Below are 12,713 nucleotides of genomic sequence, written 5' to 3'. Positions count from 1 at the left end.
CGTGCTGTCAACTTCAGTGTGTGTGTACAGTCACCAAAAAAGTGAGATGTGAATTTCCATGTAATTGTGTTTATATATTGTGTATTTTATAACATAAATGTATTCTATTTACATCAAATTGTAAATATGCTCCCTAAATATCATGCAACTGGAGAAGCTCTTTTCAATAATTCTGACTATGACTGTACCATCTCTTCTGTAGTTGACTGAGTTTTTGTCCTCGCTGAAAATGCATGTGTACTCCTTGTTTTGGAGGGGGTAATTTCACGATTTACATAGCTATGTCCAGTTGCCGATAATAAACGGCCGAAGTATATAGGCCTTGGTAATAATACAAAAATTTTATTTCTAAGCACAAAAATGTAAAAACTCTTGTTTCCAAAGTGATTATTTTGTACAGCTAATATTTGAAAAATTAAAAATCTATCTTATAATGAATTTATGTTTGAATTACAACAACTAAAAACTTTTTCTCCTTCAATGAGCGCATTTTATTTTGTAAAATATAATTTAATAATATACAAGTTAATATTGTTTTAATTTGAATAAACACAATGTTTCACTTTATGGATTTTTTAATATTTTAAAAATAACTAACTACATGAAGTGACCTTTGATTCCTAGAAATATTATATTCTAAGCCAGGTGTTATTACAGTGGGTGAAAAAAAGGCATGACCTTATATCAAACAAATCTACCCAATAAAACAAGTAAATCTTAAGTAAAAACAATTACAAATTAAGTTGTAATCAAGCGGTCCAATAGTCTAATTATACTACACAAAAACAGTAGTTCTTGTCATAAAAATCATAAATGATTTCTGCTGAAGTATTAAAAAACTCATTAATCCTATTAAACAAGAAAAAATAAGTGATAAAAAAACAATAATCCTGCTTTTTAAAATAAACCAACACAAACTATAACAATGTTTTAAAAATACCAATACATCCTCATTTTGCTTTAATGCCAGGCCTATATTTTCTAAAAGCCTAAAACAAGATAACAACATATTATAATAGATAACAAAAAGTCTAATAAGAAATACTTTCAAGACCATAATTTGTGGTCACAGTGGGGAGGCTACATCCACAAACATGCACAGAAGCAGACTGTTAAAAAAGTTTAAATAAATTGTAGCATTATTTATAGCATCATACTATTTTAATTTAATGTTCTTAAAAAAAATACAAAATACTTTCCTTTTTTTAATAAAACAATAATCATTCTTTTAAATTTATAATCATTAAATTACATTAATTAGTGATTATTATAATTATTTTTATTACTATAATTAAATGTTGCGATAAAAAATGATTTAATATAATTATGATTTATATTAATTCTGATTCAATACAACCAAGAATACATGTTGGACATGCAAAATGTCGTACAAGTTGAGTTTGTTGAAACATCGTATGATTTGATTTAATGCATGCGCTGCACCTAATGCAGCTTTCTCTAAAGCAGTATTACCATCATATCGATGGCCACAAGTGAATGCAATTACTTCCCCAGTTTGTGATGTTAATTCATCATCACTACCCTATAAAATAAAATAAATAATTAGTCAAAAATCTTATTAAAAATTTACAAAAAAAACACATTATAGCCATCTTTCATTAAATTATAAAAAACAGTATTTTTTTTAATTTTAATAATATTGCTGACAAAACTGGCAAAGTGGTAGTGTCTCTGCCTTACTTAAAGGAATTGATTTGATATTAACTCTTTTGAGTTAAAAAAAGCCTTCCTTGCTTGTTCCAAATTGCTTTTGAAGTCTGACTTACTTTGCTCATTCTTTTTATAACTTTACAACATAAATAAACAAATTCTGCAACTTCTGATATATTGCGTTAACCATCTTTATATTTAATGACTCAATATCCATATTTCTGTTCAGTTTCATTAAATTTTTTTAGTTTTATTTATTTTAATTTCTCTTTTAATAATAAATCGATGATGTTTTTATCAGCAAATCTTACACACCTCATCTTTTTATTTGATAATTATTATGTCTCTCACAACTTTTGCCTTCACCTCTTCTATATAAAAATTGAAAATCAATTGAGACAGAGTACATCCTTCTCTCACTCCTTTCTGAATCCAAGTTCTTCTTTTCACTCTTTAATTTCTACTCTTATAATTATTACTGATTCTTTTACAGATTATAAGTAAGTCTTCCTTTCTTACAGTTGTCATAATCTTCTTAGAATTTTAAGAAGATTAAAATTCTAAATATTTCAATAAATTATTCTAAATTCTAAATTATTCCCATTCTAAATTAGCAACCAGATTTATAATTATTTTTTATTTACAATTACTTAATGTCTATTTTTGCAAAACGCAAGTTAATGAAATTAATTATTATATACAACAATCATTACTATTATTATATAATACAACAAAAGCTCATTTTAATCACTACAAATTCGCCAGATGATCGATAAAGTTTAACATTTTACTATTTCCCACACTTAAAAGTTTATTATTGTTAATTGGATATATTTCACTTGCAATCCATAGATGAGGATACCTAAAACAATTAAACATAACTATAGAAAAAAAGCATTAATGATGGAATTCATTAAAAGAAAAGATAATCAAAGTTTTAATAAAACCATGTAAATTAAAGAGATACAATGTCCTAGAAGTAAACAAATCAATTACCCACAGAGCCTGGGAAAAAATATTGTCTGAAATAATTAATAATTTACCAATGTAACAAAGATACGATAGAATATTATTTTCTTACAGGCTCGTAAAAACCACTGGAAATGTTTATACAATTAACAACTGTTATGCAGTGGACAACAGTGATGTAAATTCTAGGTACTGATGAGATTGAGACTTCAAGTGAAGCAGGATACTGAATGCGATGAAGAAATCATAAGAAAATATGTTGGCTTCGTTAGAATGCCAATTAAATAAATACTACTCTGATAAATTCAATGGCCATTATTCATTTAAGCAACTGTGCAGCTCCCAAATGATTTAATAAACTAAAGCAAAAAAAATTACCATCTTTTTCTTTAAGCAATTTAATGCCTTTTAAACTAAGCGCTGTTTTATCTACCTAAAATATTTACAAAAGTTTATGTCAATTAAAACTTATGTTTCCATGTTTAATCTCTTAAAAGTGCAACATTTTTATAAAACTGCAAAGTTCAATTATATAATTTTAAAAAGAAAAGTAGAAATAAATCCATTCTGCATCATCATAAATTGGTATATATATGGAACACACGAGGGACGTTCAATAATTAAAGACACAAATTGACGTCAAGAAAAAAACAATTTATTCAATGACAATGAAACTTACACTTCTTTTCAAACTGCTCTCCATCAACATTTAGACACTGTCCCACTGTTCTGTGAGCTTTTTGATTCCTGCAGCGTAGAAGTTCAAACCTTGCTGTTTGAACCACTCGTGTACTGATTTTCGTTGTTCAACTTCTTGCCACATAAAAAGTCTTGAGTGAGATGAACAAATGAAAATCAGACAGGGCAAAGTCTGGACTGTAAGGAAGACGTAACATCACCTCCCAAACAAACTTCTTTAGCATTTCTTCCATTCTCTAAGCAATGTGGAGCGTGTATTGTCATGCAAGAGAATCATCACACTTTTTGAGAAAGCTCCCTATTGTTTTTGCTATATCACAGGTCTCACTTTTTGTTCCAGGTACACCTGTCTTTGCAAATAAGATCATTTATGCGATTCTGCAGTACAGTAGTTGAAACTTCAACTGGTCTTTCAGAACGATGGAGGTCAATCACACTTGTTCTGCCTGAATTAAACTGTTCCATCTACTTACACATATTACTGCAGTTTAAACACTTTTTACCACACTGTTTCAACTTCTTCAGTAAATTTACACCAGTTACACACTTTCTGATAGCAAAAATTTTATCACTGAATGTTGCTTTTCTGGCATACACGTTTCAAGCAGACCTGACATTCTGAAATCAACAGAAGTGGTTATCTTTAAATAATTGTGATTGAAAACCTGATATGAGTTCCCAAGGTTGGCAACTTAACCCTCAAAAAGTTTCATTGTCACTGAATGAATCTCTTTTTCTCTGCATCAATTTGTCTCGTTAATTATTGAACGTCCCTCGTAATTACAATACCTCTCATATATGACTTTTACTATAAGGTATTTCACGTAATCTAATGATTATCCAGGCTTTCATTATCCAAATTAATATCAACCGTATTTAATATGGATAGTAAGGATTTTATTGCAACATGATTTTTTTTTATAATGGTCTGTTATAAAATTGTAATAGGTATTTTCATTAACCTAATTATATTGATTACAATCCTTAATAAAGTTTACATACAATTTTTACCACTATCTAGTAGTAAAATTACTAAAATTAACCATTTTTTCTGTAAGAACTGTACACAGATAGAGCACACAGAACAATTTTAAGAGGTGTAATGTAACTGCTACTAGCACAGTCAACACCTACTGTAGAATATGAATTGCGTACTACTAGTAAAAGTTATGTTTGTCCTACATTCCAAAATTCTAATTTTAGAAGGATAGTTTACTACAAGGAATTAATATAAATTTAAAATTTAATAATATATGTTATTTGGTGCTACAAATACCTTGATAACAAGTACAATGTTTAATAAGCTGCAATGTAGCACATGTGAAGTGGTAGAGTGCACAACACATAGCTCCCATGTAAACTCTGATATAAGGACTAGCACTAATATATATAAAAAAATATATATATAATGTATTCAAAAATACATTATTAAAAATTATTTAAAAAATAAAATACACACCAAAAATTTGATATCTATATACGGCTGAGTACCTTGTTGATTACATAATTCATCAATGATACTCATTAATCTTGACTCAGGATCTTGATTGCTGTTTTGACTGACTGAAACGACAGAATAATGTTGTATCGATTGTTCTGTAGAAGACATACTAATAATGTGTGGATGTGAAGTCCAGCTTAATCCAGCTAATATATCAATCATTTCAGGACAAGGTCGACCTAAAAATATTGTCAAAATTTTATAAATTGATTATACAATTAAAGGGTTACATGATTGTACTTAACTGATTTAACATTAATTAAAAACATTCAAATAAGTCAGAGTAACTGTTTACATTATATTTAACTCACATAAGACACAGTAAGCTGTACGTTAATAATTATTTATTAATATGTTACAAAATCTTACAAAATGTTAATCTGTTAAAAAAAAAAAAAAACTTTGCACAGAGGTGCAAAGAAGCACTCATCAATATACATACTTTTTACTAACACGAAGGTAAAGTATTCCCAAAACTAGCACATTATGTAATGTAAAAAAAATAACTGGTATTATTAAAGACCAAAAAAAAGAGTACTTTTATTAAAGAGGTTAATAAAAAGTAAGAAAGCCAAATAAAAAAAGGAGGTACTTACATATTAATGCCACTGCAGCTACAGTTTTATTTAAAATTGAGTATTTATTTTATTGGGTCTATTAATTTTAAGAAATGGTTATTTTATTTATTTATTTTGTAAATATAATTTAACCAAACTTAACCTACGCTCGCTAATCTTGACTAATTAACATCGTAATGTTTTGAGTATTTGTTATTTAAATAATAAATAATTGCAATAATTACTGAATTTATTAAATAAATACTCAAAAAATTACGGTGTTAATTAGTCAGGTTAGCGAGCGAAGTGAGTGTAGGTTAAGTTTGGTTAAATTATATTTATAAAGTAAATAAAGAGACTGTTTTGAATCTATGTTAAACTCTATATCGGCCCATTTTCCACCGAAATCCGATTGACTACTTTGTTTTTAAATAAAGCTGTAGCTGCGGTGGCGTTAATCCGTAAGTACCAAAAAGGAAAGTAAATTTGAATAATAAATCTGATATAAAAAAAAATCTAACACATTTTTTATCGGTAAAAATAAAAGATTAAACACAAATCTCTTCATAAATTTTTAAAAAATATTCAGCTTATCAGAAAAAAATGAATCATGCTTTCATTATAACATGTTTTAAATATTCGATTCTGAACACAATGCTGTTACTTTCTTTTTGTCTAACTGACAAAGGGAATTTATGATATGAATAGATCTGCCCTGATCAGATTAAAGTAATCAACATTTTTATCAGGAACATCAGAATAATAATGGATCTTGGAAGAATATATTGAAATAATTTAAGTTTTATTTTAATAAGTTGAAATAATTTTATTAAAAAGTTTTAACTATAAGATTAATCCTTCATGTTCTGTTGGACATGATTTTTTTTTTTTTAAAGTAGGAATGTTTTAAAACCATGAAATGTGAATGAGACTTCTCTATCCTGAAACTCAATACGATTGAGTTACATACTACGAGGGTTATTTTTTTTTCAAGGTCCGATCTGTCACGAAATTAAAACCACAGTGAAAATAAAAAATTTGTTATTTGTAACAAGTACTTACATAGTTACGTTATTTCTCTACATAGTCGCCACTCCGATTTAGACATTTGTCGTAGCATGGTACCAACTTTCCAATACCCTCATCATAGAACGGAGCCACCTGTGTTTTCAGCCATGTTTCTACACACACAGTTTGCGGTACTGAAGTCTCTCACAATGGTGTAGAGAGCTGACCTTGAAATTTCAGGAAAAGAATTACTCAATACAGAAATTGTGAACCGACGATTTTATCAAATTGCCTCATCCACTCACTCAACGAGATCATTGCTCAATAGTGAATGAAAGAAGATGCAAATGCAAGCACATGTCAGCATTTAGGATTTGAATGAGCAGTCTTCAACTAAATCTATTTATAACTTAATACACTGTTGTCAACAAGGCATAATTGTATTAGAAAAAACTTGAATATGACACCATTTTGATAAATTTTTATAAATTATCAAAAAATTTTAAATTATTTTATTTATTTTATTATTATTTTATAATTATTTTTATTATTAGTTAGTTTTGCTTTATTACCACAATTTTAAAACATGGTGTCCCTCACAATGAATGTGCGAATTTTTGCAGTTCATGAGCCAGGAATATGGTTTACTAAGCTAAGAAGAATTCTCATTTTGTGTGCAAGTCACAAAGGAATCCATCATATGTCATGATATAGGCCAGGATAACATTATAGACACTTTGGAAAACATAGTTTTGAAAAATATATAAAAGTTGTTTTTTACATGTAAATGTCTACAAGATGGTTAATAAATACTACCTCATCTTCAAGAAAAATGATCATGAAGTATATTTAAATATATCTAGATAGGGGTCCAGCTCATTTTGCTCTTTGAATTCACGATTTCCTAAATGAATAATTTCCATCATGGGGAATAATCAAGCTCTATATATCTCAACATCGATATGCACCAAATGAAAACTGCATAACAGCGTGTTAGAAGCCTTTCAAACTACAACTACAGATACGCTTTACAGAATGTTGAAGATGCATATCTTCAACATTCTGTGCATTCAATATAAGGTGCATAATAGATCAAATGAATAAATAATTTGTAATTATAAATATAAATACATGTTCAAAATATACACTAAATCTACAGCGTATATTTGTCTAGGGGTAGAGAGACTTCTAGGACATACTGTAAAATTTAACATTTTTAACTGTACTAATCATGATCCAAAAATCTTATCTTTTTACACAATAAGATAATTATTTAGTATAGCAAACAATCAAAGTTTGAACTATGTCTAAGCACTTTTAGTGCCAATGTGCCATCATTTAAATATATCACTTTTCCCAATTGTTGGGTTTTTTTAAAGTATATTTCAGAGCTTTGTTAGAAAGTAGTAATTGTAGTTTAAAACAATTTTCTACCTTAAAATTAAATTTAAAAATTTTCTTTTTCAATTCATACAATATAAAGTTCATCAGCAGAAGATATGCTTTTATAAGTAAGAAGTACGTAAGTATGAATACATTTTTTGACAATTTGAATAAAAAAAAAAGATTGGACCATATTTTGTATCATTAAATTTGGTACAATTTTGGAATTCCATTCATAATGAATTACTTATCACTATCATCTACACTGTTTTCAGATTCTGAACCAGTAATTCATTACCAACACCCTTGTTATCAATATCTATGTTCACCACAATGTTCACAGAATAAAAAAAAAAAAAAAATACTCAATAGTAATAGGTCTAGGAAAACATTTTTCTTCCGATATTAGTTTTTCTAACTAATGCTATCTAGCAACATTTATATGAAAGTTTTAAAATGTGTAATATTATGACAAAATTCATAACATTTTTTAAACTCTTTAATGCAATATTGTTAATATATTTTCAGTACTGTTAATATTCTATAATATTTCTACTTAATTTTCTATTTATTAAACATTGTCAAATATTTTACTACATTTAAAAGTTTTGGCTTTCCACTTTTATAAATCCCAATATTTTGGGAAAATTACTTTTTGGAATGATTAATTATTTTTATAAATGCTATAAGTCATTTGTATTTTCCACTTTGATTTTATATATTTTGTTTTATTATTGAAATATTTGATGTTTCTATTTACTTTTTAGATTAAAAGTACTTTTATAATAAAAAATTATTACAATTTACAAAACAAACATTAACATTATACCTTGTTTAGTAATCCTTCTGAATCATAAAGCCCATTAAAGTATTGTAGAGCATAATGAAAAGTTTTTAATCCGTAAAGTGGTTTACAATTGCAGATAGATCCATCATAATAAGAAAAATCTGTTACTCCATTCCCCTCTCCCTGAAAATGAAACAAAATTATAAATAAAACCAAAAAAATATCAAGTATATAACTTTATGTGCACATATAACATTAAAATAAAGAATAAAACGCCTGATGAAACAACAAAATATATATATCCAAAGCCAAGAGAAGTCAAGCCAAGCCAGTAAAGGCCAAGATTGGGGGAAGAAGAATCAAGAAGATTTTTCCAGCTTGTCAGCTGGAAAAATTCTGGTAACTGTATTTTGAGACTCAAAAAATGTGCTGCTGATTGATTTCCTGCATGAACAAAGGACTATAAATGCAGCAAACTACTGCCACTTGTCGGATGACATCAGGATTGCATATTGCAACAAATGATGCCAGCAATCAATTCGCAACTACCTCCTTCTTCCTTAGTACAAGTGGTTATTAGGATAGCCACCTTGTTTTTTGATGACAGGATGAGGAAGCTACTTATCCGTGGAGAAAATTTATTTCCGTTGAAGGAAACTGAAGAAAGAGAAGGTAATTTATTTGTAATTCTATCTAATATCAGTAAAGCTCTGTAAGCAAATTCTGGTTTATATTTGAATGATCCTCCTAAAATGTTATGTTGACAATTCATCCCTCCTCAGATATATATAAAATTGCTAATGTAATATCTTAATGTAGATTAATTATCATGCAAATAATTAAACATAATAAAAATCTAAGATTAAAATAAATCTTAAAAAGTAAAAGTTATAAATTAGATTAAAAAAAAATTAAAAAGTAGTAAACCAGTATAATGACAATAATAATAATAATAATAATTTCATTATTGAACTTTTATATCATCCTATGATTTCTAACTAAAAGTGAGTTTAGACTATAAGAAGTTTTATAGTGAGTTTATCTTTTCACTAATAGAAAATGGAAATAAATGGAAAAGATTCAAATATTGTAAATTATTTACATGAACTAATAAAATCTTTTCTTTTTTTACAATAAAAAAACTGTAAAGTTTAATTACAACTTCAATTACAAAGCAAACTCAAACCAAATTGTATCATAATTTAGATAAATTAATGTTCATCGGCCAAAAAATAACAGAATTTAAACATTTGTAAAACACGACTTTATGATAAAGTATTTCGTAAGAGATAAATTCTTCAAAGAACTTTTTCTTTTGTAATGAATACTTAAGAAATTTGTTAAAAATGGGTCTACCAAAGAATTTTCAAAGTATCATAGATGAACGAGAGCAATTAATAAAGAACTAATATAATAATAAATGGAAGAAGAATTTTGCCACAACAAAGCATAAGTTATGTAGTGATGAAAATGCTACAGTTAATATTCCGAGATAAAATGCAAAAAAGACATTCCTTTTGCCTGTGGCAATTTGTGGTTGCAGAACTCAAGAAAATGATTCAACTTTAGTTTGAGCCAAATATTCAGAGTGGCAGTGAGAAAAATATATACTGCCTTGATAGTTCCTTATGTTATTAACATAGATGACAATAAGAAGTTTTTAAATGTGTCTGACTTAGCTGCAGATGAATAAATTAACCCTAAAAATTGCACCTTAGTAATATTATAAAACGCACAACATATAATTTATAATAAATGTAAAATTTTAATTAATTTGATTAAAAAACACTACATTACGTATTGATTCATAAACTTCAACTGGGGGTAGACCGGTAACTTCTGTTGCAGAATCAGCTGTATTTAATGAACCATGAGGTAATTTAATAATCCGTTTTGATGTTTTTAATAGAACCATACCAGCTTTTGTTGAATCTTCTACAGGTGTTCTTCCCAACTAAATAAAAATAAAGAACAAAATCAAAATAATAATTTTATAATGTTTGGGAATCGAGCGAGTTGATAAATTTTATAAACAAATGGTTTCATAATATTTAGAACATCTTATATGATAAAATTACCACAAGAAACAACATTTTTCACAATGAAAAACCACCGTTATTTGTTCATACAAATTTCATCAGTTTATCGCTAAAGTGGTATCGAGTCGATAATAAAAATAACTTGAAGGTATATAACAAACGATGTAGTACATAGGAAGTAGCAACACACTGCACATTTTAACTGTGCAACACTGTTTTCCATAAAAGGTAAGATTTAAACTTGGTCCACTGGCAAGCAAAATTAACTATCATATCACACGTCAAAAAATTTTAATTAACTATCATATCACACGTCAAATTATTTTTTCAATCATTTCTTTGCAATGAAAGATCTTTTAGTGAAAAGTTATATGGTTTACAGATCAAATTAAAAAAAATTTTTCATAAAATTGCTTTGAGTTGGGTCGTTAAAATCTAAACTCAATCCAATTTTTCTTAAATCTTAGACATAAATTAATAAAATAAGTATGAGGCTATAGCTCTGCATATAACAATTTACTGGATGATTCTGCATTAAAATAAACAATGAAAAATATATTGTACACACCAGCTCTATATACCGTAAGCAAACTGTACAAAAAAATACAGCAATCTGGCTCCAATTATGATATTCTAAACCGGTTAGTATGTACTGCAGACAGGTCTTTTAATTTACTAACCGTAATAACAAGTACTATTATTTATACATGGTGAAATTGAATTTTAATTTTATAGCTGCTTTGTCAGTGATACTTGAACATAGATGTTCATAAAGAAGCATCTAAAAGTAAGAAAAAGAGGTAGATACATCCAGTTAAACATAAATATCAATGAACGGTTTGCAATTCTTCATGAAAATCTGAGACAATATCTGGATAAATTGTTTGGTTACCACAGAATGTCAACTGATTTCATCATCTACTTTCTGAAGTTCATGGTATGAACACTATTATATGGGACTGCATAGGAGTATAAGAAAAATGTCTGTTACTATATGTTAAATACAATTTAAAAGATTTTCAATCATAAATGTCAAAATAGTAAAATAAACAATAAAAATTCAAACTCATTTCAAATGTTGAAAAATGTAAGATTTTTCACATTCTGCTGGCAACATCAGTGAAGTGGATAAACAAGAGAAGTGTGGATGATTTGACACTTCTGGGATAATAGAGTGAAAAAGTATTAATGAATATGACAGCATAGGTTACGAAATTCTGCTGATATCCATGGTGTAAGTAGATTTATACAGTAATCAACATCTGTATCTATAATATCAGTTTTTTTTTCTAGTGAACTACTTGTGTCATTTTCAAAACTAAACATAACATAAATTATTTTTACGAATTTTTGTCACCTATAGAATTAAATTTGTTGTTCTTTACAAAACGTACCACTTCGGATTCGGAATGGTTCTCAAATATTTCATTCTTTTCCTTGAACTTCAGGAACTGGTAGAAGGCTTACTCAGTGAAGGCTGAAACACCATTCTTCAGACACTGATGAATTCAATTCTTTGTCAATATTTCCAGTTTTCTGAATTTCCCCAATATTCTTGTCTCAGTGTTATATAATTTTCATTAGGAAATGAGTTCCTTCATCTTCATAATGTTTCGAAAGCTTCTTTCTGGATTCTGGTCAATTGATGTGGAACTCAGCGAGCACAGACTTTTCAAAAGTTTAAAGAAACGTGGATGATTGAAAATGCTGAGCCATGGCTTATATTCAACTCTCTAGTAGTGTCATCGACTGTAATTCATCAATTACCGAGAATTATTTGTTTAACGACTTCAACATTGTCATTAGTGAAGTGGAAGGCCTATCTTGCCGCTGTTCATCACGAGAGAAATCCTACCATTTTTAAAGCGATCAATCCATTTGTACATCTTGCTTCCACTCAAACAACTCTCTCCATATTACTGCTGCATTCAACAAATAATCTCTGCTAATTTCACCCTTTCTCAACTGAGGAAACGTATCACTGCTCGCATTTCTTCCTTGGTGCAATCAGACAAAGGAGCACTCACTTTAAACAAAATTTTATACACAATCACAAATAGCTAACAAAGAAACATTACTTTCAATGAACAGCAGATAGA

At 28.1% G+C, this 12,713-nt stretch overlaps 1 protein-coding gene across 9 annotated transcripts in view; it reads right to left on the bottom strand.

Moving 5' to 3' along the window:
- Positions 1 to 490: 490 nt before the first annotated feature.
- LOC142333192 (uncharacterized) overlaps positions 491 to 12,713 on the bottom strand; it is a 34,173-nt gene continuing 21,950 nt past the window's right edge. For 6 of the 9 annotated variants that reach the window (XM_075380164.1, XM_075380162.1, XM_075380163.1 and 3 more), the window contains 5 exons: positions 10,368 to 10,529; positions 8,618 to 8,758; positions 6,460 to 6,632; positions 4,799 to 5,019; positions 491 to 1,543 (listed from right to left, as the gene is read on the bottom strand). In XM_075380164.1, coding sequence (XP_075236279.1) covers positions 6,579 to 6,632; positions 8,618 to 8,758; positions 10,368 to 10,490 — 318 coding nt within the window. In that variant the 5' untranslated portion in view covers positions 10,491 to 10,529 and the 3' untranslated portion in view covers positions 491 to 1,543; positions 4,799 to 5,019; positions 6,460 to 6,578. The other 3 variants (XM_075380158.1, XM_075380157.1, XM_075380165.1) reach the window with 3 other exon arrangements.

Source organism: Lycorma delicatula, chromosome 12 (assembly GCF_047948215.1).
Source record: "Lycorma delicatula isolate Av1 chromosome 12, ASM4794821v1, whole genome shotgun sequence".
In the NCBI taxonomy this organism is placed as follows: Eukaryota; Metazoa; Arthropoda; class Insecta; order Hemiptera; family Fulgoridae; genus Lycorma; species Lycorma delicatula.
The sequence above is the reverse complement of the archived record's forward strand: the minus strand, read 5'-3'. Positions and strand labels throughout refer to the sequence as shown.